Raw genomic sequence first — 26,221 nt, 5'->3', positions numbered from 1 at the left:
CTGAGAAGCAGGAAGCGAGAGAAAACGAAACTGAATCATATCAGTGTTCATGGTAAAATGGCAGAAGCTCGTTCCACATTGGATCAGAACCAGTTCAGCTGTCCAATATGTCTGGATCTACTGAAGGATCCAGTGACTATCAATTGTGGACACAGTTACTGTATGAGCTGCATAAAGAGCTGCTGGGATCAGGAGGATCGTCTTGGAGTTTACAGCTGCCCCCACTGCAGACAGACCTTCATACCCAGACCTGTTCTGGGCAGAAACACCATACTGGCTGAAGTGGTGGAGAACCTGAAGAAAACTGGACTACAAGCAGTTACTCCCACTGACCATTATGCTGGACCTGGAGATGTGGAGTGTGATTTCTGTACTGGGAGAAAACACAAAGCTGTCAAGTCCTGCCTGGTGTGTCTGGCCTCTTACTGTGAAACTCACCTCCAGCCTCACTATGAGTCTCCAGCTTTTAAGAAGCACAAGCTGACTGATGCCACTGGACATCTGCAGGACAAGGTCTGTTCCCACCATGACAAACCCCTGGAGATCTACTGCCGCACCGACCAGCAGTGTATCTGTTATCTCTGTACGATGGATGAACACAGAGGCCATGATACAGTCTCAGCTGCTGCAGGAAGGACGGAGATACAGGTCAGGGCAGAAATACTCTTATATGAATTATAAAATTTATTTTAAATGAAAGTAACTTTTGTCTTAACATGTTAGTATAATTGCTACAAATCACTCAAGTCTGCTTTGGTAAAATGAAATAAAAATTAACTGAAAGTGAAAGTTTAAAAAGTTCTTATTGAATTGCTACTGAAACTCCTTCAAACATAGAATCACGTAGAATCACAGTCAGCAATCAGGGTGAACAGGTTCACTTACTGTTTAGCTGAGCACCTGAATGGCTAACATGTGTGAGCTAAGAGGGATTAAATATGGTGTGATCACACATACAGTGGCTAACAATTAACCACTAGAACTGGGACCCGTTTCAGAAAGCAGGATGTCTTGCTTAGCTGGGTAGCTTGTCGGGTTTAAGGTAGTCTGGGATAGATATAAGTGAATGAAGGAAAAGGCCATTTAAACTGGGACACATTAAATACAGCAAGTTATCTGGCTAAACAAGAAATCTTGCTTTTTGAAACTGGTTCCTGGTTTTGCTAAATTGCTGTCCGACTTGCGGCACTGGAACATATTTAACTCGTCTGTGACGTCATTCCCAGCTCCGAGTTCTGACCTCCCAGTAAATGGAGCTCAGCATAGGAGTAGCAGCTCCATCACCTCAGAAACAGCCACCATCCTGGGATTTTAATTTTACACACTCCAGTGTGTAGAGTTTACTGAGAACGGTGCAGTGAACATGAAACACCCAGAGCGTGAAGTAAAAGGAGCAAAGTAGTCAGGGCCGCAGTGGGACTAATTCAAGCCCCCAGACAGCCCAATATAAAACTACATAAACAATTACACTGTTATTATATGTTTCTATTCACACATCCATTTTCTAGGCTACTGAACACACATTCTTACCTACACGCTTTAATTTTACCTTCACGTCATTTTTACCGGCACATTTCACTAATATTAATAAAGCGCGGAGCAGCTTTGACATAAATAATGAAGCTTCGTCTCAGTGCCTGTCCTTGTGTCTCTTCCCCGTGTGGCCAGCAGCCATCGCTGTCCATCCCCTTTGTCCTCTCATCGTCTTTGGCCCTAGTGTGTTCTTCCTTTTCCCCACATGGCTGCATTTGGCTCAATGGGATGAGTGTGTGACATAGAGGCTGAAACCAGCTGGTCATGGGTTTGAGGCAGATCAGGAGCAAACATCACCTCTATCATTTAATTACTGGTTTTCTATTCTTCTTAGTGTTTATTAGTTATTTGTTCTCCTTGTGAAGCTTCTGCCTTGTTTTATTATGTTCCACGTGTTTCTGTGTTTTCTAAGTGTTGAATTCCTAGTGTGTGATTAGTGTTTCTTACTTTCAGTGTTTGTTGGAGTTTCCCTAGTTTTGTGTTCATTAGTATAAGTTACTGCACCTGTTGCCTGTTTTCCTTGCACCATTGTTACTGGTTAATTGTCTTATGTGTCACATCTGCCTCTTCGTTAGTTCGGTTGTCTTTTGCATTAAGTGCTTGTCGTCCTTTTTCATGCTGATTCATTGTTTGTCTGTTGGTGGTGGAATGTTAGGTCATTGTCTTTAGTCACAGCCTGTTTTTCTACCTGGTTGCTTTTCGTGGTTTTTCTTCCCTTAGTTGCCCATAGTGATGGCAAAACAAAGCTTTCTGAAGCAAGTCTGTCAAACAATGGTTCAGTACTCAAAGCTTTTCTAAATGGTGAACAGTAGTGACACTGAGGGGTCAAATAAGTAAATAGCAGCTCACTTTGACTGAGTGTTGTACATCAGAATATATACAATTAGGTAAACAGTGGTCTGTAGTGCTTTATGCATGTAAATATACTGATTAACTTGGGTGCAATTTCTTGTGGTTTGGGCAACCTTTGAATTACCTGGGAAGGGGTGCATGTGTAACTCGAGGGGACATTGGACTAAAGATATTTGTAAAGGAACAGTATTTGTTGAACATCGTGTTGGTTGTGTTTTTTTATTCACAACTTCTCCCACTTTAGAGAATATCCACTGATATGGAACGGAGGTTGCTGGAGTGCAGAGAAACTATAATGCAAGTTCATATAAGTGTGGATGCACAGCCATCTGCATATCCCAGAACTGCAAAGGGTCTTCAGAACGCAATATATTTGGGTCACTGAAGTACTGCTGAACCTGCGCAGTAGCATGTGCTGCAGAATGGTTGCAGTACCGGTGTGCATTGCAGTAGCAGATGAGGTTCCTCCAGGCACTGGTTCTGGTGGCTGGATGCATGTTGGTGTGGATGGGTTTTGCTGGGCCTGCTGTAATCTTATGCTGGACACACACTTTGCTGTAAGGCGTCTCACAGCAGCCTGAGCATTAGATTTGCTACATAAACCTGCAGTTTTATATCTTGTATCCAGCAGTGTGGCCAGTGTCATTATGGTCATGGTCTCATAGACTGACATCCTCTCAGTGAGCAACTTCAAGAGGTTCTTGCACAACTGCTGGGTCTTGACATTCTGTGTCTGGGAAGGTTTCAGATTCACAGGATGTCTAAGCATGTGGATGAGAGAAATTACCTTGAATCCTGATACTCTCTTCTCTTCAGAAAGTGTAACAGATGCCTCATTGAAATGTCATAAAACACCCAGACACTCATAAATGATGTGATATTCCTCTGAGGTCAGGGTAGTGAGCTCTGCCTTCAGAGTGACCAATGCAGCACCAACTGGTTCTCCTTGATCATGTGATCATTACGGCATTGAATAGGTGCTTTTCCAGCTGGTTTCCAGTTCTTGGACCATTTTGAGTGTGGTTCTGCCCATCAGCAGTTGAATTTGACAAAGCTTTTCTCTAGCAGTTGTACTGGTTCTGAAGTTGATCACACAGAATCTGTCTTGTCTTGGATCTGATATCGTCAGGTACTTGTGTCTGATCAATGTCCTTCTTCACAGCCAAATTCAGTGCATGTACAATGCAGGTTGTGTGTCTGACACAGACAATCACATTTTGTGCAGCGTCAGTGTGAGCCATCAGACTTTATTCTGTATTCCCCACTCCTCCATCAGGCTGCCTCGACTGCAGCCATGTTTTCTGCAGAATGAGACTCTGGGAATTTTCCTGCTCCCAATAATACAGTCGACAGCTCAGTCTTATCATTTATAAAATGGCATTTGACTGCTAAATACGCTTCCATATGTATGGATGTCCGCATGTCAGATGTTAGTCTTACTGCTTTGGCATTTCTCACCTCTTCCTTTGCTTTCTCGTTTTCTATCTTAAATGTTTCTGTCACCAAACACTTTCATGTTTGCCTGGATGGGAGAATGTAGGTTGGATCCAGGATACCCAGAAACTCCCTAAATCCAGCGTTATCCACTATGGTGAAGGGTTGTGAATCCTTCACAGTCATATTGACCAAAGCCTCATCAATCATTTGCTTCTTGGTCTCTATACTGAGAAAATTATACAGATTATTGGGTAATACCCTCACCCAAATCTAATATTATGTATTCATGCAACAAACCTGAACCTTGAACACAACAATAACTAATTGTTATTATAATTATTATCATATTATATTATTATTAAATCATGAATAATAAATTATTAAATTATTTTTGTTATGAAACCTTATGCTGCAGTGTGTGTGCAGAGAAATATTTGTTCTACAACACGTTCAAAACCAGCAATGAGGTTTGCGCCTCATTTTCAGTTTCCAAAGCAGTCAGATGGTTGAGCGCAGAATGAAGCTTCAGATGACCATGGTCACGTGTTTAGGGAGGAACGGAGGAAACTGAAGCTGTGCTTCAGAACGCAATGTATCATTCTTTTTGGCACATACCTCGGAGCTTCAGTGTCAAGCTTAACATCACTAGCTGCCCCATTCCCTCTGTTAGTCTACGTGTCATTTTCTTAGCTACTTTATCCCTGGTGAGTTTTGACCCCTTATTGTTCCTTTATTGTGTGTCTTTCCAGTTTGGTTCAGTCTCCTTAATTCCTTTTGTGTTGGAGCCTTTAAGTGCATCATCACCTTGTTTCCCTGTCTGCACCAGGCTGCACCCCAACATGCACATTAAATATATGATCTGTGCAAATTCTGAAGCATCTTTAATAAATCCCATTTTACACATTTTCTGTTCTGAATTTGCATGGGACATCAGTGATGTACACTATGACATGGTTTCCATATGAATGGGTCACAACAGTCCAAAATGAAACCAACTTCCCAGCAGATTCAGAGTTTTTAGTGTTGCAGGAGAAAAGATGCATTATTGTTGTTCACAATGCAGTTTACTACACAGTGGCCCATTCTCAACTGACATGCGATCTGACATCAATCTAATAGGACGTCAGTTGAGTAGCCGGTCCTGCAATGCAGCCCAGGACACATTCGCCTTCACATTGCTATAAGAATGTGGCCATATGCAGCTCAGACCACCTCCCAATGTGGTTTCAGTGACCGGATCTCAATGCATCTTTAATGTGTCCTGGGTGCCTTCACACTTGTAATTATTGCTGTCCACTTCTGATTGGATCACTGAGGACGCATGTTAATACCAGGTGGAAACAGGATGAAAGGGTCTATGTCCAGTTTATCCTACTTACGGTCAATAAATCATTTACGAATATCCCTGCATCCATCCATCTCCTAACCAGTAATCCCAGTCAGGGTCATGGGGAGCACCTGGATCCTTTCCCAGGCAGCATAGGGCACAAGGCTGGGATCCACCCTGGACAGGATGATTAATGAATATAATCTCAACTAAAAAAAGAAACTTTTGTCATCTTGTTTCTTATCTGTAGAAACAAATGGGTGAAACACAGAGGGAATTTCAGGAGAGAATTCAGATGAGAGAGAAGGAGCTGCAGGAGCTGAGAGAGGCTGTGGCCTCAATCACTGTGAGTATGAACCTGAGAAGAAGATAACAGCTGGCTTATGATCATAATAAATCGTTTCTCAGATACAACAGATTGCAAATCTACAGACTTGTGGGGATTAATCAAATTAATGCTTCTGTGGGTTATTCTGGGTCAGTGATTTTATGCAGCAAAGTTGCTAGATAAGAGTTTAACTAAGTGTTGCAGCAGTAGTACCTTGTTTATTTAGAAAAATACCATAAAAGGCTCATTTGAGAAAAATGCAACTCTTCACAACCCAGCATAATGCAAATAAACACCAAGAAAGTCACCTATTAAACTGAGACCTAATGGTGACAACCAACCTGCCCCATACAGCCACCAGTCTCTGCTGGTTGGGTTTCAGTACCTGAGGCAACCAGCATCATGACGTTCCAAACCCCAGCCCTGTGCTGTTTTTATACCTCCTGACAGCTCACATCTCTATTGTACAATGAGGCTCTCTGGAGTCTCAAAAGGGGCCAATTGTAATTTTCCGTCCTCTGTTCCCTATGTCACCAACAGAGCTCAGCACAGTCAGCAGTGGAGGACAGCGAGAGGATCTTCACTGAGATGATCCGCTCCATTGAGAGAAGACGCTCTGAGGTGACAAAGCTGATCAGAGATCAGGAGAAGGCTGTAGTGAGCCAGACTGAAGGAGACATGAAGAGATTGAAGCAGGATATTGATGAACTGAAGAGGAAACACTCTGAGCTGGAGCAGCTTTCACACACAGAGGATCACATCCATTTCCTCCAGGTAACAGAACAGCTACTTTGGCAAATAGAAAACCAGATCATTCAAATGGATGCATGTTCTCATTTGTATTTCAGCTAGTCTGTCATTGGTCAGATGTTAATGGTCCTGTTCATTAGATTGCCATACACATTTGTTTTAATGAAGCTGTTTAATCAGACTGTGTGTCTGTAGAGGTACCAGGGTCTTCCTGTCACCCCTGAAGCTGGATTTGGACCCAGAATCTCCGTCAGTCCACGCTGTTCTTTTGAGAACATGAGGAAGGTGGTTTCTGAGCTGAAGGATCAACTGGAGAATGTTTGCGAAAAGAAAATGACAGAGATCCACCATACAGGTTGATAAATAAAAACACTGTCAGTCTGTTCTTGTTATTATACACCATGCAGAGAGTGTGCAGTACAGTCAGCCTCACGTTGGTGTGACCAAGTCAGTTTCTGTTTCCAATAAGACTAAATCTTTATGAAAACCTGTGAGCTCTAAATACAGTCTGCAAAACCCAGAACACGATTTGTGTTTCTTCTACATTACAGAATCCAAAAAATCTGTATTATGTGCAACTTACCATGATTTGCAGTTTGATAAAATGCCTGTTATTGTCCCTGATAATGATAATACCCTACTGCTGATGTCTCCACAGTGAGTGACGTCCATCTCCCACAAGTAAATTTCTTTTACTCACATCCCTGTTTCTCTCTGTCTCCTTCTAGTTACCAAAGACACCGTCCTACCAGTATTAGTGCCCACGACCAGATCAGAATTCTTACAATGTGAGTCTGCTCACACACTCGCTTCTCTCTCCCTGTATGAGCTGTAGTGTTTTATTGTGTTTTATTGTGTTTTATTGTGTTTCATTTTCTTCTGCTAGTGGAGCTTCTCTTTCTCTCTCCCGCTGCCTCCTGGTCTTTCACATTTACATGAGCTGTTTTTGTCAGTAACCTTTGAATCCAGTTGCAATGCAATGTGAAGCAAGGCGAGTTTATTCAGGGTGTTTTTCCACTGCAACAGGTACGGTACTTTTGGTACTTTCCCTTTTCCATTGACTTCGGGTCGAGTACCAGTACCCAAAGTACCCTCGCAGCTGGGATACCTTTTTGGTAATTCGGAACTTTGGTGTGGGACTTACAAACACGTTGATTGTCAATTTAAAAGACAAATTTAAAATGCCTAAAAGCCAAAACAAAAAACCAAAAAAACCAAATAAATAGTTAACTAAAAAGAAGTTACATTGTAGAGGCAGCGTATGACAAAACTCTTGCTTAATTTGACTGACAATTGAAAAGCTGCAGCAAACAGTAACATTTTAAGCCCTGATTATAATGAGCTGACAGTGTTAGCAGACCTCAGGTCTTCAGGAAGCTTGTTCCACAGACAGGGAGCATAGAGACTAAAAGCTGCTTCAGCCTGCTTGGTCTTCATTCTGGGACACTGAGTGAATGTTTCCCAGATGCCCTCAGGGGTCTGGATGCTTCATAACGTTCAAGGAGATTAGTGCCATTTAGTGCCTTTTACACAAGTAATATTTAATTATTAATCCTATGATGCTCAGGAAGCCAGTGCAGTGATTAAGGAGCTGTGTGATATGCTCTACTTCCTTGGTGTTAGTGAGGACTCTGGTGGCAGCATCCTGGATGAGCTGCAGCTGTCTGACTGATTTATAACCAAGACCTGCAAAGACACCATTACAATAGTCTAACCTTCAGAAAATAGACATATGAACAAGCTTTACTATGTCTGGTTTAGCGAGAAATCCTACAATTCTTGCTATGTTTTTAATGGTGGGAAGCTGATTTTGTAATTGTCCTTATGTGACTTCATATTTAGGTCTGAGTCCAAAACTACACCAAGATTTCTGGCTTCATTAGTAGATTTCAATTTCATGGAATCATGGTGAGCAATAGCTTTCGGTCTTTCTGAATGAACCAATACAGGGATTTGGGTGCTTGGAACACAGGAGGATGGGCCAGACCCAGGGAAAAGAACATGGACGTGTCAAAGGAAAGAAATTAACAAAACATAACAGCTCTTCCCTACCCTGTAAAGATTATAAGAAAAACCAAAGATAGAAAATAAAAACCCAGACTACACTAGGCTTACCCACCCGAACATAAATACAGAAGGTGGCACTCGCCCTCTAACCCAGTGTGTTCATACAGAGAGAGGACCTACATGTTAATGTATGTGTGCACACTTCTTACCTCTTCAGTTTCACAAGGGGGGGCGGGGGGGAGGGGGGATTGCAGAAGACAGGAGGAGAGTATCAAAGACACCAAATTCACCAAATGAGACTAACAACACAACCATATCTGCCCTCCTAGACACAGACACAGCCAGCTTTGAATGCTAGGCCCCTCCCATCAGGAAGAGGCTAGTCGGGATTGGTTAGATCTTCCACTGGAACATTGAGCACCAATGATGGGTTGCCCTGTATTTCAGATGGATAGGGCTTAACAGCCAGCAGCAGCAATCCTGTTCTTGACAGATCTGGGAAAGGGAGGAGAAAGAAAACAGATATCTACACCCCCCCCCCTTTATATGTGACACTATAGTCACATGGGGACACTGTAATGTTGAGCTGTGTGTCGTCTGCTTAACTGTAATAAACAATTTTGGTAACACTTTACTTAAGGACAGTAATTTAGTAATTTATAAACACATTCATAATGCATTATAACAGTTAGTTCCGACCAAGAAATCTGATTGTTCTATGAGGGCCGTTATCAGAGTATAACCCCATTCAGACATCTCACACTTTACAGGTGTATCTATAAACCATTACATACGCAGGGTTGCCAGGTCCATGGTTTTCCTGCTCAATTGGGCATTTTTTGTGATCAAATTTTTATTTAACAATTTTAACATAGAACAAAAATCCCCCCCATACCCTGAGACAGCATGTAAGCGGGAAAAAAAAAAAAAACACGCGCACACACACACACACACGCACACACACACACACACATATATATATATATATATATATATATATATATATATATATATATATATATATATATATATATATATATATATGTCAACCCCAGAAAGAGTGCAGCTGGAAGTTGAGGACAAAACAATGATACCAGTAGAAACAGTGAAAATAAAGATGTAACAGAGTCAGATAATATTTTTAAAATTGATGTCTAGATGGGTAAATCAATCCATTTTCCAAACCGCTGATCCTATTGGGTCACGGGGGGTCCGGAGCCTATCCTGGAAGCAATGGGCACGAGGCAGGGAACAATCCAGGATGGGGGGCCAGCCCATCACAGGGCACACTCACACACCATGCACTCACACATGCACATCTACGGGCAATTTAGCAACTCCAGTTAGCCTCAGCATGTTTTTGGACTGTTGGGGGAAACTGGAGTACCCGGAGGAAACCCCACGACGACATGGGGAGAACATGCAAACTCTGCACACATGTAACCCAGGCGAAGACTCGAACCCGGGTGCCCAAGGTGTGCCATGGGATGGCATTACCTAGGAGTGCGGTACAATCTATGGACAAATCTAAATTGTGTTTGCTGATGATTCGGATTTTTAGAACAGTTTTAATGTTTTGAAAAATGACACTCCAGGATAACACAGGGGTGGGGGAGAGCTCCATCTGCCAGGCGGAAGTGACAGAGAGGGGTTTGTAAGAGGATTTGTGGAGAAGGGAATAGAGACTGGAAACGGGCTTAGAACTGGGGCAGAGAGTCAAAGCAAATGTGCAGAGCGGGTGAGATCAGAGGATGGGGAGGCAGGAGGTGAAGAGAGTAAATCAGAATAAAACTGAAAAAAGGATTTGTTGATTTCGAGAGGGTTAGTGGTGACGACGCCATCCTTAGTTTTAACTGCAGATATCGCTGAGAATGAGTCACACTGCCTAAGCCTAAGAGCCAATAGTTTACTAGGCCTGGCAGCAGCAACATAATAGTGCAACCTGGTGTAATGAACCATAAACTATGTGCGGTGAGATAGAAGAGAATTCAGATCAGCTCTTACACTTGTAAAAAGGATCTCATGATCCTGATCATCCACTGCAGAACACACACTTTCTAACTGAGATAGACGCTTTTCTGATTCAGAAATATTCTGACGACTATCGCGAGCCAAACCGCTGGCAAAGGCAACCGTAGCGTCATGAAGGAAGCCCTGAACAGCCATCCAGCAGTAGGTTGGGTCATCAGTTCAGCTAGCATTAATGGAAATAAATTCTATGAGTCTAGGGTTTAAATAAGTTATGAATTTAGGGTTTTGAAGCAGAGAAGAATCAAATTTCTATCACGGGGCCCGAGAAGGTAGAGAAGGCAGCACCAACTGAAGGAAGGCAGACTTGTGGTCAGATAGAGAAGAGGAAATCAGAGAAGCAGAAGAATGAGTCGACTAAATTCAGGTCCTGCACAAATTTACACAAGGAGCGGGTGGAGGGGGGCATCCAGCTACCCAGGAGAGAGGGGGATTTGTCCAGGGCAGGATTGTGAATGGCGTTGGCATCAGTACCAATAATAAGCTTTAATTAAATTCCTGGAATCTAAGAATATGATTGGACAGATCCAAGAAGAATGAGTGGCCTGGGGGGTGGGAGTATAAGCAGCAACAAAACAGACCTTCCTGCCCCCCAGGTAAGAAATAACATAACAGAACCTGTAGTCAGCGTCCCTCTCAATTTGAGAATATGGATTTGAAGGGCCCAACTAACCAAAATGAGCAGCCACATCTCCGAGAGGAAGCTGATGAGGAGGAAACAAGCCTGTAGAACCTGGAGGCCACCAGCATTGCATCTTGCTGCACTAAGTGGGTCTCTATTAAGAAGGCAATATCAACACGCTGCCTTTTCAAAACATCAGAGATACTGGACCTTTTTCCCGGGTATTTAGGGCTCTGACATCCCAAGAGGCCATATTTACATTAGCTATGATCTAAACCAGTGTTTCCCAACCCAATCCTCAGGGAACCCTGGACAGTCCATGCTTTTGCTCTTTCCCAGCTTCCAGCCAATCAGGAACACCGAATACCTGGTACAGGCACACTGGGAGCTGAGAGGAAGAAAAAATGTGGACACTCCGTGGTTCCCCGAGGACCGGGTTGGGAAACACTGATCCAAACTAAGGAAATGAAGAGCAAGGTGTAAACAAAAAACATGAAAAATCTCAGAGTTCTGCAGACGCTCCAGTGGTGGAATGTGCCGGACAGTCAACTTCAAGCAAAAATCGCCACCCCCCCAACGAAACCAAAACCCCCCGAACCCCGTGCTCCAGATAGCCCCCGTGGAAATTCCAGTAAATCCCTTCCAGAGGAGCTAAACAACTCTTTTGCAGACTCTGATGTACAGAATAAGGAGCTGACACCCCCCCCCCCCCAGTGACCAGGTACTCTGTCTGTACACAGCTGATGAGAGGAGTCCTCTATCCAGAGTCAACCCACACAAGGCTGCAGGACCTGACAACGTACCTGGCTGTGTGCTGAGAGAATGGACTGACCACCTGGCTGGTGTCCTCACAGACTTTAATCACCTCCTTAAGCATGTCTGTCCCAGCATGCTTTCTCATGAGGAAACGCCAGTTGTTGGCCAATATCTACCAGCAGTTTCCAGTCGCGTGCTAAGCACAGCTTGCCTCTCTCCGATGGTGTGGAGTTGCTCCTATATATATATATACGCTGAGAGATTATATAATATATACTACATTATAGCTTATATGTTATATATATTAGATTAGATAAGTGGCACAAAATGGATGGATGGAACTGTATTGAAAAGTAATGCTACTTATGAAAGTGGGAAAGTAAGAATTTCAAGTTAGAATTTCATTGTAATTTGTACTCGACACTGCATTCTCAGAAACTTATACTGCCATTAATTTTGAAGCCACTGTACACAGACGGGCACAATAATGTTTGGAATATTTTCTTTCTTGCCCCTGAAAATATACAGTTTTTCAGGCCACCCATTCTTAAAAAATAAAAAAAGCTACTTTAATATTATCTGTATCGTATATAAACACAATGTCCAGTGACAAAACGTGACCATACTGCCACCCCAATTTCTGGTGGTACTGCACCTCGCGCATGCGTCGCGTATCCTCATGTAGGCGCACAGACGCAGCCGAAATCAACACAGAAAACACGTGGCGCCCAGACTGGTACTTTTATCATAATGCGTTTTACGTCATCGTCCTCCTCCGCGGACGCTAGCGTCCACTTTAAACAACACAGATGCTTTTGACGACGGTTGGGGTAGTTTGCAAACCCTGCAAGCAATTTAAGGTAAAACTGTTACATACATATAAATGCGTATGCATGTGTGTGCAGACCCGAATTGAAAATCTCACGCCAGCCAGGTGATCAAAACTGGCGCTTTGAATTTGTAAAACGTAGGGAAACATACACAGACCTCACTGCTGTGGTACGTGTGCATGGAATATCAGAATAATAATTTACTGAAAATATTACTTAAATAGGACACATTTAAGCCTAGATGCGTCCGCGTGCTGTTGGAGGGAGGTGTGTGTCCAAATTGGTTTGAAAAATGTTCATATTGTGACGTAAAGACAAACTGGTGGTGATCTTTGTCATATAATTTTATTATTAACATGTCTGATGAATACTGTTTGTAATTTTATTCACCTGTAATTAAGGCTATTAATTTAGCACGCGCAGCTTCTTCCCGCCGGCGTCGCGCGGCGTCCGACATTTCCTGAGGTATTTCACATACTTGAATTCCTGCTTCGTTTTTATATTTTATTTATCGTACAGAATAATAGAGCGCAGGCTAAAGTGCAGTTGGGTCCCCAGAGAGTCTCTCAGCGCGGCGTGTCTCACAGCGCAGGGGGCAGCCGGAGCGCCGCAGACTCGGGCGGCTACATGAGTATATTGGGAATAAAATGTGTGTATTGGAGCGAGTTCTGTGTTAGTGAGTGTGTGAGGTGTGACAGTGATAATGATGGAGATGCTGGGCTTCGTCATGGGATTAATCGCTCTTCCTCTTGCCTACAGACTCCTGCCAGCTGACGCTGGACCCCAACACAGCAAACAGCCTCCTGTCTCTGTCAGAGGGGAACAGGAAGGTGACACGGGGGGCAAAGCGGCCATATCCTGATCATCCAGAGAGATTTGACTTCTGGCTCCAAGTTCTATGCAGAGAGAGTCTGACTGGTCGCTGTTACTGGGAGGCTGAGTGGAGTGGAGATGGAGCCCGGATAGCAGTGACTTATAAAGGAATCGGGAGGAAAGGAGGGAGTGCTGACTGTCGGCTTGGATTCAATGACAAGTCATGGATGCTGAGCTGCTCTCCTGACAGTTACTCTGTCTGGCACAATAAGAAACAGACTCTCATACCCATAAAGCCCTCAGACTCCCGCAGAGTAGGAGTGTATCTGGACCAGGCGGCTGGTACTCTGTCCTTCTACAGAGTCTCCTCTGATGGACTGACCCTCCTGTACAGCTTCACCTCCTCATTCACTGAACCCCTCTATCCAGGGTTTCGGGTTTATGATCCAAACTCCCCCGTGTCGCTGTGCATGCTGGGATAGCTCACTGTGTGCTGGAGGAATCATTTTTACCTCATCAGAGTGTCACATGTCGCTGCTTCTCCACGGAAAAAAGGTAAAATCTCTGCTTTATAACCAGTATAACCCTTTTTACTCTGTCTGAAGTGTGACGTATGTTAGACAGAAATAAATGAATTTTTGTTCAGTTTGCCAAACTCATGCAAAATGACTTTTGTTCTATGTTGTCTGTTAATGCAGCAAAACTGCCAGAACAAATTCATAGTAAATGCAGTTGTACCAATAGAGTGAATTCTGATTCTGAATAAAATAAAATGTAATGAAATGTAAGCCTGATGAGTGGGGGGGCTTTTCCTCTCCCCTGTATATGTACATTTGATATATTTCTGTCTGTATATTGTATTTCCTACCTTTACACTGACAATAAAAGCTTTCGATTCCATCCTATTAATGTCCTGGTTCTGCTCTGCTCAAAGCGTGAGGTAACTGAGTAACATAAATCATATAATATAATGAAATAAATTCACTTTATTATAATTGAACATAACTAACTTGATTATATTAAATCAGCATATATAATAACCATGTAAAAGGAGACGGGAGACATAACAGCGAAAGCAAGAAATATCTGAGTTAAAAACAAAAGTCATGAATCACATCAGTGACACGTTAGATTAAAATATCAAAATACAACAAGCAAGAATAAAAATTTCCTAAGTAAACCTGTGAACTGCTATACCTGACAATTGACAAGCTAATTAGCAAACGGCGTCTCTCTGACTCCCATTATACACGGGGAAAGAATAATTAAAAGCCGAACTAAGTCCTTACTACCTTAGAGAATAATTGCACAAGTGATTAATAAACCGGAACACATTTTTATTTCTCCCAAAAAATACGGTTTAACTTCAGACGGCTGAACCTCACGTCCGCCCCCTACTGCCGTCCTGAGGTAACTGCGGGTTTCCCGTCGGTCGCAGCACGTGAGACGCTGCAGTCCCTCAGTTAACGTCTCCATCACAACACGTTAGATATGGTTAACGGGTACAGTCATTATTTAACATTATCTAGATAAATATTCTAAAATAAAATTCTTAATATTTTGTGAAGTCTAAAAAAACATGCATATTTAGGAACAACGAGAATGGACAGTTAAGTTGATTTGTTATTCAAACTGCAGCGTTTCAATTTTTTATTTAAACCAATGTGGACAGCATTCTGATTTCACTACATGCCTGATCATCTATGATGCACTGTATATGATTCCAAAAGACCAAAAAAAGAACAAAATCTCTTTTTTAGGAATCCTGATTTGCTTTATATTTTAGTCTAAGTATCTTCTTTTTAATCCACACAATTTAGGAATAAGATTATCAGATGCAATGTGTCCCACAAAACACTCACAGTGGCATTGCAGTAATACAGATATACCCCTGAACACAGAGGAAAGGTGGATTCTTACTCTGACGTCCTTCTCCTTCCTCTGGTGACGAGCTCCACATTCTGTGCTGCTGCCTCTGCTGGCCGCGTGTTTGTTTCTCTCCCCCCTGTCTAATTTAGACGTGGTGCACTTGTTCCCCTGGGGGTGGGTGTATAAGGTGGGTCCCCGGCTAAGGGGGGAGGAATCGATCCTGTGGCAGCCACCACGCCGGCTTCGGCTCTGCATCAGTGTTTCATTGTCCTTTTCTGTTCTGTTCTCTCCTGTTTGTGCTCTTTGTTAATAAATCACCCCTGATAATCCAGCATCCCGGCCCCCGGAGTCCGTTCATGCTGCACCTGACAGCAGCCGCAAAGTGACACTTACACTTACTGAGCTGCCCCTACAATGCATGAGCATGAGGGTTTACAGCCTATATGCACAAACATTTCTCCCATCTGTGATACACTTACAGACAGCGACACACATGTAAACAGGGATATTTATCCCTCTGGTGACACAAACACAGACATTTTTGTGTTCAAAACCATACAACATACAACAACCATTACTCCCCCGGAAGAACAGGCAGTGAGACTCTCTTGCTTTCCTCTCCCCCAATCCCAAGGACTTGCACCCTCCCCCCATCCAACGCCTTCGCCGCTTCATACCCCCAGCGTGAACAGGCGGGTCTGTGACCAGCGCCTCCATGGCTGCAGGACATGGCTGTTTGTCTATGCTGGACTACCTCCACCTCCCCATTCCCTCACCTGATGCGAGTCGTGTCTTTTCATGTTGTACGGTGTAGTGACCATGAGCTTATGTTGCTGAGGTGTTTTCTCCTCCTCTCTCCTCATGTCATCCTGTTTCTCTTCTTCTCTCCTCCCCTGTCTCCCGGCCGGTCTACCCCCTACTGTGATGTTGTATATGTAAGGTCGGGCGATGGCCTGCTTTTCGCTGGTACTTGTGACTAGTGACATGGTATATTGCAACAGCAATAAAGGGTTTGAATCAAATCAAATCAAATCAGTGTCGAATGTTTCCATCCTTCTCCTACACTGTCTGTGTGGCGTTTGTTTGCTCTCTTTATCCCACATGGGTTTCTTCCTGAAGCTACTCTGACAGGCATCTGTAAACTGTCCAGAGTCTATGACTGTGAGTGTGCCTTGTGATTTAATGGCATTCTATCCATGGTGGACCCTGTTATGTTATGAGTATAGTTCGGGAAGAACTCAGTTACCCAGGGGGCAACGGGGGAGAGCAGCATGGCTAAGGAATGTAGCACTGATGGCGGTACTAAAAATGTAGTAGAAATAAAGTGCGTTAAAAGGAGTTTACACGCCTCGTCTGCTGATTATAAAAATAAGCAAGACAACACAGACCCCAGCTTTGTACCCTGTGTTTCCTGTATCCTGGGATACCCTTGTGATAAATGTTTGGAAGATGGATGCATCACATCTTAGTACTTGCGACGATCTGTCCCGTCTCCTCCCGATTGGGCCAGCAGAGGTCACTGCTCATGCATATACTGGTTTTAGCACAGCTTCATTGTAAAGCATATCAGATGGCCTCAGAATCCTGCTCCCTGCTTAATACAAAGGGAATAGGGAGTAAGAACTAGGGGACCAAGGAGTACTGGACTATGGGGTTAGGGGCCACAGGACTAGGAGACTATGGGACTAAGGGAATAGGGGACCAGGGGAAACGGGGCTACAGTGTTGGGGACTATGGGACTAAGAAACAAGGAGACTAGGGACTTGTGGATCATGGAAGTGGGGCAAAGGGGGAATTGGGCACTAGGGACTATGAGACTAAGGTATAGAGGGACAGGGCTGGACTGGTAATCTGGCATACAGGGCAAATGCCCGGTGGGCCGACGCACTTGGGGGCTGGTCGATTTGATATGAATTTTTTATTTTTTTTAAATTGTCCAACGACCGGCCCATAAAGCAGGGACATCGGCCCATTGGTTCATTTTCTATACTGACACTGGGCTGGCCTAATCATCTCTTAACAGGCTCCACCCCTCCCCCTCTGTTTCTTGTGTCAGATGCAGTCAGTGGCCAGAGCCAGAAATCAGTGGATTTAGGATGGAGAGGCAAAAGCGCAAGGGGGGTGCAGAGAAGTTGTGGGCCAAAAAAAAAAATCTAGAGGTTGATGCCTCAACATGTGCAAAAATAACCAACATGTTTAGTGCTGTAGCTTCGGTTTCCAAGCCAACAGTAACGTTGCCTGATGACACTAAACAGGTGAACATAGCACATGGAGAAGAGGTGACTAGTCATGGCGGCACCCAGGGAGAAGAGCAGGTGTCTGACAGTGAAGTCAAGGAGGGACAGAGACAGAGTGAGCAGGAGGAGAGTGTAGTTGAAACGGTAAGCATGGTAGCTACATGATTTAACAGGAAGGGAGTGTTAAACAGGGCGGATGCAGCAGGATAGCGTGTGTGGGCCTGGCTGGGCCACGAGGAAGATGATGATTTACCTAAATTAATGAATATTACAATTAATGGTGGGCCGTTATCGGCGTTAACGTGCTGTGTTAATGCGAGACTCTTATTGCGCGATAAAAAAAATATTGATCTATTCACAAAGTTGGGAGCTGGGTCTTATACTATGCAAGCTATGATGAAAGAATGAAAAAGTATATCAAAGACATTCAGAATCGCATTTGGAAATTATTACAGATGTTGTGAGAGAAAAACACAGACATAGCAGATTCGGAGGGGATTAAAATCACCAAGTACGTCTGTGAAACAAAACATTCTCTAACGACCCCCTGAAACACTAGTTACTTTTAATCATTATTTAGGTAGCACAGATATTCTGAATGTCTTTGGCAGAATTCAAATGATTAATTTCTAAATTAATCTAGATAAAAAAAATAATCCATGCCCACCCCTAATTATAATAAAACAAACTAATCGTTGTCACTATTATAAAGTCTGTCATATTATCAGTCTGTTACTGCACTAGCGACTCAGTCAGCTAATGTCAAATTACACAGCATAAGCTATTTTGCATTGTTTTTGTAGCTAGGTTAGCAGAGTTAACTTATTCATTTGCAACTTCTGCTGACTATTCTAATGGTAACCCTTTAAAACGCATAACGGCCGTCGACAGCCCTTCTCTAGAAAAACTTAGATGATGCTATTTGATTATTTTAATTATTCAATCATTTCTCTCTGTCCTTATGTATAGTCAATTTTTGGGAATGGAACAGTAGATATGCATATCTACAGGGACCGCAACGATGGTGTACTTGTTGGTTGTGTCCGACCGATTGTGGTGGGCCGGTCTAAGCAAAAATGCCAGGGCCCTTTTTTTGTCCCAGTCCAGCCCTGTAGAGGGACCACAAGATTACAGCACTTAAGAATGGAGTACTGTGGGACTGCGGTGCATCATCTCCGGAAGCCTGTTTACTCCTGCTGGGCAGCTTTCATGTGGCACCCCCTGCTGGACAGTGGAGACATTACAGAGGCTGTGCGTTGTGTTCAGTCACCTTTCATTGTAAATCACACATGGGTTCGCGATCATTTGTGTCTTCTCTGAATCCCCATGAGCCGAGGTGAAAACTCCATACACTTTAGCTAATTCAGGGGCCTCTTGCCAAGTTATGTGAGCTTCGTGTTTGATTCTATGGGCTTCAGTACTGGATGCAGTCCAGGGTAATTCTGGGAAAGTATGGAGCTTAAACAAAACCAAACTACATCGTAACATGCTGCCAAGGGGGATTTTTAGATTTGGGAATATTGTGTAGACATACTTCTATTCTTTTTGGAAAGAAGAACATTTATTTATGTATGTAATTATGTAGTTTTTTAATACACGTATAGCGCACTATTGTATACGGAATGACATTCCAGACTTGCAGTTTTGCAGTGTTCATGTGCTGCCACCTTCTGGGTAAACGATGAACTGACCTACAGATTAAGATCCAGAAAACTACACATTTACATTTAACCCCACGTGACACTAGGCTTTTCTCCCAGGGGCGTAAGGTTAGAGAGACCTACCAGAGAAAGAACTATCAGGATTTGTTTTTCATAGTTACTGTTGTGTATACATTTAAATCAGACGTTTTATCAAAACGACATACAAATGAAGAAGCAAATTGATACGGTGCTGGGCGTCGCCCCGGTATCCGAAGTGCTTGGAAAGATTAAAGACGGCAAAACATTGAATCAAAGATCGAGTCCAAGCGCAACAATTATTAAAAATAATACTTAAGAATAACAGTAACAGAGCTCAGCAGCAGCATGTTTAGGCTCTCAGGACCTGTTATGACGAGCGGAAAAACAACCACGCAAATCCCAAAACTGCACAATATTGTGATTTGAGTCAAACCACAATGAGTCTTTAGTTTCATGACACTGTAATAACATCCAGGAACTCTAGCACTACATGCAATTCCCAAAGCGCACCACTAGATGGCGGCTTCCTGCCGTGAGCTGAAACAGCCGTCGGAGGGCTGATGCGCGGCAAGTTTCCCCAGCCGCCAAGCAGCGTGTATCAGGGCTGCGTCTCGGTCAGGCTTTTGCCTGCTGCTTTCCTCCAGCTTATTTTCTCGTGTAACTTGGCGCTGTGCTCCTCGCCGCATAATCAAACTCGCAAACATTAAAAAACCTGGATGCTATAAAAGGATCGTCCCCCATACTCCCATATTCCATTCTGCTTTCATCCATTTATTTTGGCTGCAAACGTAATCACATGATTACATTATATCAAGACGTCCCTTGTCTCCCCCCCCATGTTTTGTTGAAGCTGCTTGAAGGTCAGACCCACTTTCGTAACGTTTTAAACTATCTGTTGATGATTTTTTCCACTGCAAAAAAGAAGCATTTACTTTTATTTTCTAAATGTTTCTTTGCAAAGCGATTTATAATTGAGAAAGCAGAGAGTTGAGCAACAAACTTAGGGCGGTGTGACTAAGCAGGTATAGACTCACAAAGCTCAAATCCCACAGTCAGCAGAATGATGTCACCATTGGGCCCTGGGGCAAGACCCTTAACCCCCCCAATTTCTCCAGAGACCTGCTTTCTCAATCTTATGTCACTTTGGATAAAAGCATCTGTTAAAAATAACTTAATTACAATAAGTGTGATTGCTAAAGTTTATCAATATTAAAGAAGTGGTTGCTCATCACATTCCAGGTTCAGGTATGACCCAGACTGAGGCTACGCCTCCCTGCCTAAACAGAACCCTGAAATATGATGGCAGCCCTGATCCCAGAGGGAGGGGCTCAGAATGTATGTCAGTTCCTCACCACTCGGACAAGATGTGGGTTTTTAGGGCGACAGTGGTAATTCCCAGCCCCCCCGGTCAGTCCCTGGAACACCGCCATGGGAATCGCACATCTATGTCCTGTTCATGTTTCTGCACCCTCCCAGAATGCTTTGCTTGCTGGACTCTCTGTCATAAAGACAGCTTTTGCTCCCAGCTTGCAAACACTGGGGGGTCCTGTGAAGAGAAGAGGCACGTGACACAGGCTTCTAGGTTCAGGCTTCTACACACGCAGCCCCACAAAACTGAAATGGACTCAGGCAGAACGTTCTCTTCCCCCAGGTCACCCTGTGCCTTGACAGATCAAGATAAGAGCTTCTGTGGGGCCTCTGTGTCCACAACTATATTAGTGATGTAGAATTGATGTCTGGCGATCTTATTATATTTGTTTATTTAGCAAATGCTTTTATCCACAGTGACGAACCCTTCAGTAAGCAGGGTCAGCTGATGCCTGGAGCAGCTTTGGCTTAAGGGCCTTGCCCAAGGGCCCAACAGTAAAATCAGTTATCCGACAAAGGGTTATAAACAAGCAACCTTCTGACCGTGGGATTTGAACCAACAAACCTCTGGCAATGGAATTTGAATCAGCAATCTTTTGAATTTGAATTGTAGAAAAAAAAATGTAAATATGTGTTTGGTGGCCGATCAGCTGTGTAATGATAGAAGATATTATGAGTTTATATCAGCATGCATATAGAGAGTAATCAGAAGCCCAAGGTGCAGACCGGAGGAGGGTATAGTTTGTGATTCACTTGCAGGAATATGGCCGTCATAAATGACAAAGTTATAGCTCTGAAAAGGGAGTTTCTCAGGAGCACTTTCAGGGAAGAAGAGATAATTATCTGAAGGTAAATTTATTTCCGGAATACTGGACATGTCTGAGAAACTGCAAGTGGACAAAACACAAAGCTGGAGATAAGGCCGCTTTGAATCTGCTTCCCATCTCAGTCTCCAGCCAGATCTGGAGACACGCACACAAACACAGACTCGGAAGAAGGCTCCGTTTGGGGAAAACACTATGAAGATGAAGTGTGGCTGACACTAGGAAAAGGTTTATTTTATCATAGCTGGAAAAGACCTTAATCAGCTCCTCCTCGACCTGAGGTCATCTGAACAGAGAGACCTTAAAGCAGAACAGATTCACAGTCCAAACTAACTAATACAGTGATGTTACATAAAGTGATTGAAAAAGAAACAAGCAAAAGATTAAGGTAACAATAGTAATAGAAACAATTAATAGTGAATGAAAGGCAGAAGACGCCGTTAACCCAGGGCCAAAGAAGTTAATAATCATTTGTATTCATTCAGCAGATGATGTCATACAAACAAACTTTTTTTTGAGATGGCAGACGCAGGCAGTCACTGGTGCGTTTGGGGTTAAGGGCCTTAGTCACACGAGCAAAGTGATATAAGCCACTGAGCCAAATGCCAACCCACAGCACTGACCTCTGGCAGAATTAACCTTTACAAGCATGTTTGGCAAATGCCACTAAGTACAAAACTGATGCACTTTTAAATAAATAATTGTACTTATCATCAGGGTTCAAGTGTCAGAAGTACTTCTGCTACCCTTTAGTATGGTTGTAAATTCCATCTGTCCATCCATCCATCTTCTGTAGTCAGTTATTCAATCAAGATACACAAATACACACACACACATACACATTCACATACACACTCTCATGCACAGTGACACACACCCACATTCACATGCACACTCTCATGCACAGTGACACACACCCACATTCACATGCACACTCTCATGCACAGTGACACACGCATCCTGCTCTCCTCCCATGAAGCTCGGGGCTCTGAGTGGAGCGCCCTCTGCTGCCCACAGCTGTTTCTGCTCCCATCCCTTTAATATGGAAGCCATCTGCTTGTGTTGATGTTTCGCCTGATATTTCATGCCAAACCTTCACATGGTTTTGTTGCCGTTTGTCAGACATAAAACTTATGGGTCCTGCGGTGAGTCCTGTATTATAAGAGTGTCTTTCCTAGTGACTGATCAAGGGAGAACAACTCAGGCAGTGAAAGCTGAGCTGCCCCTGATATCTGGCCTGATTAACAACCCGAGAAAGACTGATGTAGGTCTGACTGTAAGAGAGATTTACCAGCATATGATATTAAGGTGAGAACAGATCCAATAAGTGAGCAGAGTTAAATCTCTCTTACTAACATTAAACCTCATGAGCCTGTGTGGAAGGTGCAGGAGCTGTTGGGCCATTTAAAACACAAGGTCAGCATGTTGAGGGAATGACATGCAGGCGTCCATAACTGTGCCCAGGTATTTAAATGCCTCAGCCTGCTCTGCCTACTGGCCGCCCAGACTAAAGGCTGATTCATACTTTTGCGTACAATCTGCACCATTACAGTGTAAGTGTCACGTGGGTATTATGGGCACGTGGGTTTTGTTTATATCCTTGTGCCTTTGGTACGTCAGCCGGGATCGCGGGACTAATTAATTGCCTTGACAATTGCGGCGTTGGAACAATGGTTGGGATTGGTTGGGAAAGTGAAGGGGGAGGATCGCATTACAGAAAAGGCACCCTGGAAGTTAGGACAGGGACCCGGAGGAGACACCGGAAAAAGGCGCACCAGGGAGTGGACAGCAGACACCCGGAGGAGAGACCGGAAAAAGGCGCACCAGGGAGTGGACAGCAGAGACCCGGAGGCGAGACCGGAAAAAGGCGCACCAGGGAAAGGACAGAAGAGACACCGGACGAGGCGTCGGGAGAAGACGCACCGGAGAGTGGACAGGGGAGCCGATACTGGAGAGCGGAGCACCCCGAGTGGCGATCGCGTCTCGAGACGCTCGGTCGGGGAAGGAGTCGCTGGGACGCCGGAGCGGGGGAGAGTAACTGGGCATTCCCCCCGCAGCGAGTTAAGTGAAAACTCTGTTCGCTTGGACAGAGCCAAATATCGGGTCGGCGTTGGATCTGGGGTCTGGTTTAGGCTGATGTAGTGGCGGGTGTTCGAAACCAGGTTATCAATCCTCCCTGTAGTGGATACCGTGATATGGTGTCGTTTGTAGTGGGTGTGTACGGGTGTTTCGATTTGTGTGTGTGATTATTGCGGTGCCCTGTGGGGGTGATAAGTGTGCGGTAGTGTGCCTTTGTCGCGATACTCTCGGTATCCCTATACGGTGATTGTGGGTCGTGCTGTGGTAGAATCTGTTTGCTCGCCTTGTGTTTGTCACCCTTATAGGCTGGGGCGGACGGAACCGGGCTTGTGGGGATCATCTTTTGCACGGACATCGCCTGGCCCCGCTGATCTGATAGTGGGCCCTGAACGGACTAAATTTTTATGACGTTTTTGTATGCCATCGGCTAGCCTTGGCGTTTTAAAGTGTGTTTTTACTCTTGTTGTAAAATAAATTGGTAAAATACCAACCCTTGGGTGTTTGGGTGTCTGTGGAGCAACTCATACCAGCACAACCAGTTAGAACCAAATTGGAGGGTCCTGGTGCCCTATGGTAACATCAGGTGGCGTAGTCGGCAGGATATTACTGGTTCGTGCTGGGTGAGTGGAGTCCATATACCCCACACCTATGATGGAGGCCTCTGGCCAACCGCGTTCAGGAGCTGCTCAGGGCCCGTACTCGGGGAGTAATGTAGTAGCGATGTCGCCTTTTTTTATTGGGTTGCCTTGGGTGCCTAGATTTGGGGGTAGTGAGTCAGCTGTCTCATATGGGGAATGAAAGAATAGAATTAAGGCAATGTTGAGGAATGAGTCCTGGGATCTGCAGCAGCAAAGTGATTTTATAGTGGGGGCTTTAGAAGGTGGTGCCAGGAGAGAGGTAGTAGTGTTGGAGGAGCCTTTAAGGAATACCCCCGAAGGGATATTTGCCTACCTGGATGAGCTCTATGGTGATCGTGTGCCTGTGGCCCATTTGAGGGGTATGTTTTTTGATTGTAGGCAGAAAGCTGGTGAGACGGGGAGGGCCTTTGCCTTGCGGCTGCGGGAATTACATCAGCGCTTACAGCAGCGGGACCCGGTTATGATGGGGAATGCAGATCAAGTGCTGAGGGACCAGTTTGTGACAGGGTTGCAGGATGCAGATTTAAGGCAGAATTTGAACCACTTGATCCGCCGGAGGGAACTTAAGACGTTTGATCAGGTGCGAACTGAGGTTCTCTGGGCAGAGGAGGATCGTCAGGCCATGGTTTGGCAGCCACTGGCTTGTGCACAGGTTTCAGCTAACAGGGCTCTGGATGGGAGAGAAGATGATTGGAAGGCAAAGTTGCAGGAGGAGCTGCTACAGGAAGTTCGTGGGCAGTTTGAAGAACTGCAGAACAAAGTGATGTCGGAGCTGCGGGACCTAAGGGCCGGAGCGGACTCTAGGATGCAGGGGATTGAGCCAATGCCCCAAGGGATGTTACCAGGATGGCCAAGTGGTGCCCAGGATCGTATTGGGCATGCTCAACCCACACAGGTGCTGGCTCCTCGAACAGCAGCCCAGAACCCCAGGACCCAGCTACCACGTCATCGATTTCAATGGGATGAGCAGGGACGTCCCATTTGTGGCCGTTGTAAACAGGCAGGGCATATTGCACGGAATTGTGGTGCCACCTCCCCAGCTTTAAACTAGATTGTCCAGACACCAGGGGCCAGGTGTCTGGAGAGGAGTTGCAGGGCCTCAGTCAGTCTTCAGAGGTTTTAGTTGGGACTTGCCCTTTGGTGACGGTTGGTTTTAATGGGATGGAGGTAGAATGTTTATTGGATACAGGGTCAGAGGTGAGTTTATTGCCTGAGAATGTCTTTGACAAACTTCCAGGGAGAGATGAGAGGGTTGTGGGGGAGGCTACATGGTTGACTTTACGGGCCGTGAATGGGCTAGAGATCCCTTATGTGGGCTATGCCCTTGTGGATGTGAAGGTGGGTGGATTAATGCTGCCCAAGAAGGGAGTGGTAGTAGTAAAGGATTTAAAATCATGCCAGCAGCCCATTTTGGGGATGAACATCATTGGGGCATGCTGGAAGGAACTGTTGGCGAAATCCCTCTCTCAGTCTGATTTCCTTTCAGGACAAGTGGACTTCCAAAGTCACCACGGGTGGGCCAAGGCTTTGGCACATTGTAAGAGGGTGGTAGCGGAGGCAGAGGACATCCAGCCAGGGCATGTACGGATAGGACAGCGCAAGGGTGTGATCGTGCCCGGCCAGAGCGAGATGGTTCTAGCAGCCCGAGTGTTTGGACCTAGGGTGCAAACTGGGGTGTATGGGCTGGTGGAGCCATTGGAGGGAGGGGGATCAGTGGATGTTGCCCGGAGTGTAGTTAAGATCGAAGGCGGTAGGGTCCTCCTCCAGGTAAGGAACCTGCACCCGGCTCCAGTACAGCTCCACAGGCATCAGAAGTTGGCGCGAGTGACCCAGCTGAGGCCTGCAGATATTGTTGACCCTGTGGTCACCCTGCGAGAGGTAGAGGGAGGTGTGATTGAGGTAGGTGTAAGGGCAGCAAGTGTGGAGCCGGCGGGGATGATGCCTTTGTTGCAGGAATTGGTTGATCGGTGTGAGGGATTGATGGAGGAAGAACGGGAACAAGTACAAGGGCTGGTGACTACGTGGGCAGGTGTGTTCTCCTCAGGAGACCACGACCTGGGTAGTACAGATGCGGTACGGCACACGATTCCCACAGGTAATGCCGCCCCTGTTCGGGAAAGATATCGTCCAGTTCCACCTACCCTGTATCAGGAAATGAACCAGCTGTTGCAAGGCATGTTATCCACAAGTGTGATTCGAGAGAGCAGCAGCCCATGGGCAGCACCCGTAGTCCTGGTCCGT

The 26,221-nt window shown here is 44.8% G+C and overlaps 1 protein-coding gene across 5 annotated transcripts in view; it reads left to right on the top strand.

Moving 5' to 3' along the window:
* Positions 1-26,221, top strand: part of LOC125739617 (tripartite motif-containing protein 16-like) — a 144,745-nt gene continuing 118,524 nt past the window's right edge. For 3 of the 5 annotated variants that reach the window (XR_007397218.1, XR_007397217.1, XM_049009908.1), the window contains exons 1-6: positions 2-648; positions 5,400-5,495; positions 6,018-6,251; positions 6,423-6,582; positions 6,956-7,015; positions 13,230-13,795. Coding sequence is in view for 2 of the 5 variants with exons in the window: in XM_049009908.1 (XP_048865865.1) it covers positions 58-648; positions 5,400-5,495; positions 6,018-6,251; positions 6,423-6,582; positions 6,956-7,015; positions 13,230-13,765 (1,677 nt within the window). In the remaining 3 variants the exon portion in view is untranslated. Of the gene's footprint in view, positions 649-5,399; positions 5,496-6,017; positions 6,252-6,422; positions 6,583-6,955; positions 7,016-11,624; positions 12,501-13,229; positions 13,839-26,221 lie in introns of those variants that run through there. The other 2 variants (XM_049009909.1, XR_007397216.1) reach the window with 2 other exon arrangements.

This window comes from Brienomyrus brachyistius, chromosome 4, assembly GCF_023856365.1.
Source record: "Brienomyrus brachyistius isolate T26 chromosome 4, BBRACH_0.4, whole genome shotgun sequence".
Lineage (NCBI taxonomy): Eukaryota > Metazoa > Chordata > Actinopteri > Osteoglossiformes > Mormyridae > Brienomyrus > Brienomyrus brachyistius.
The sequence above is the reverse complement of the archived record's forward strand: the minus strand, read 5'-3'. Positions and strand labels throughout refer to the sequence as shown.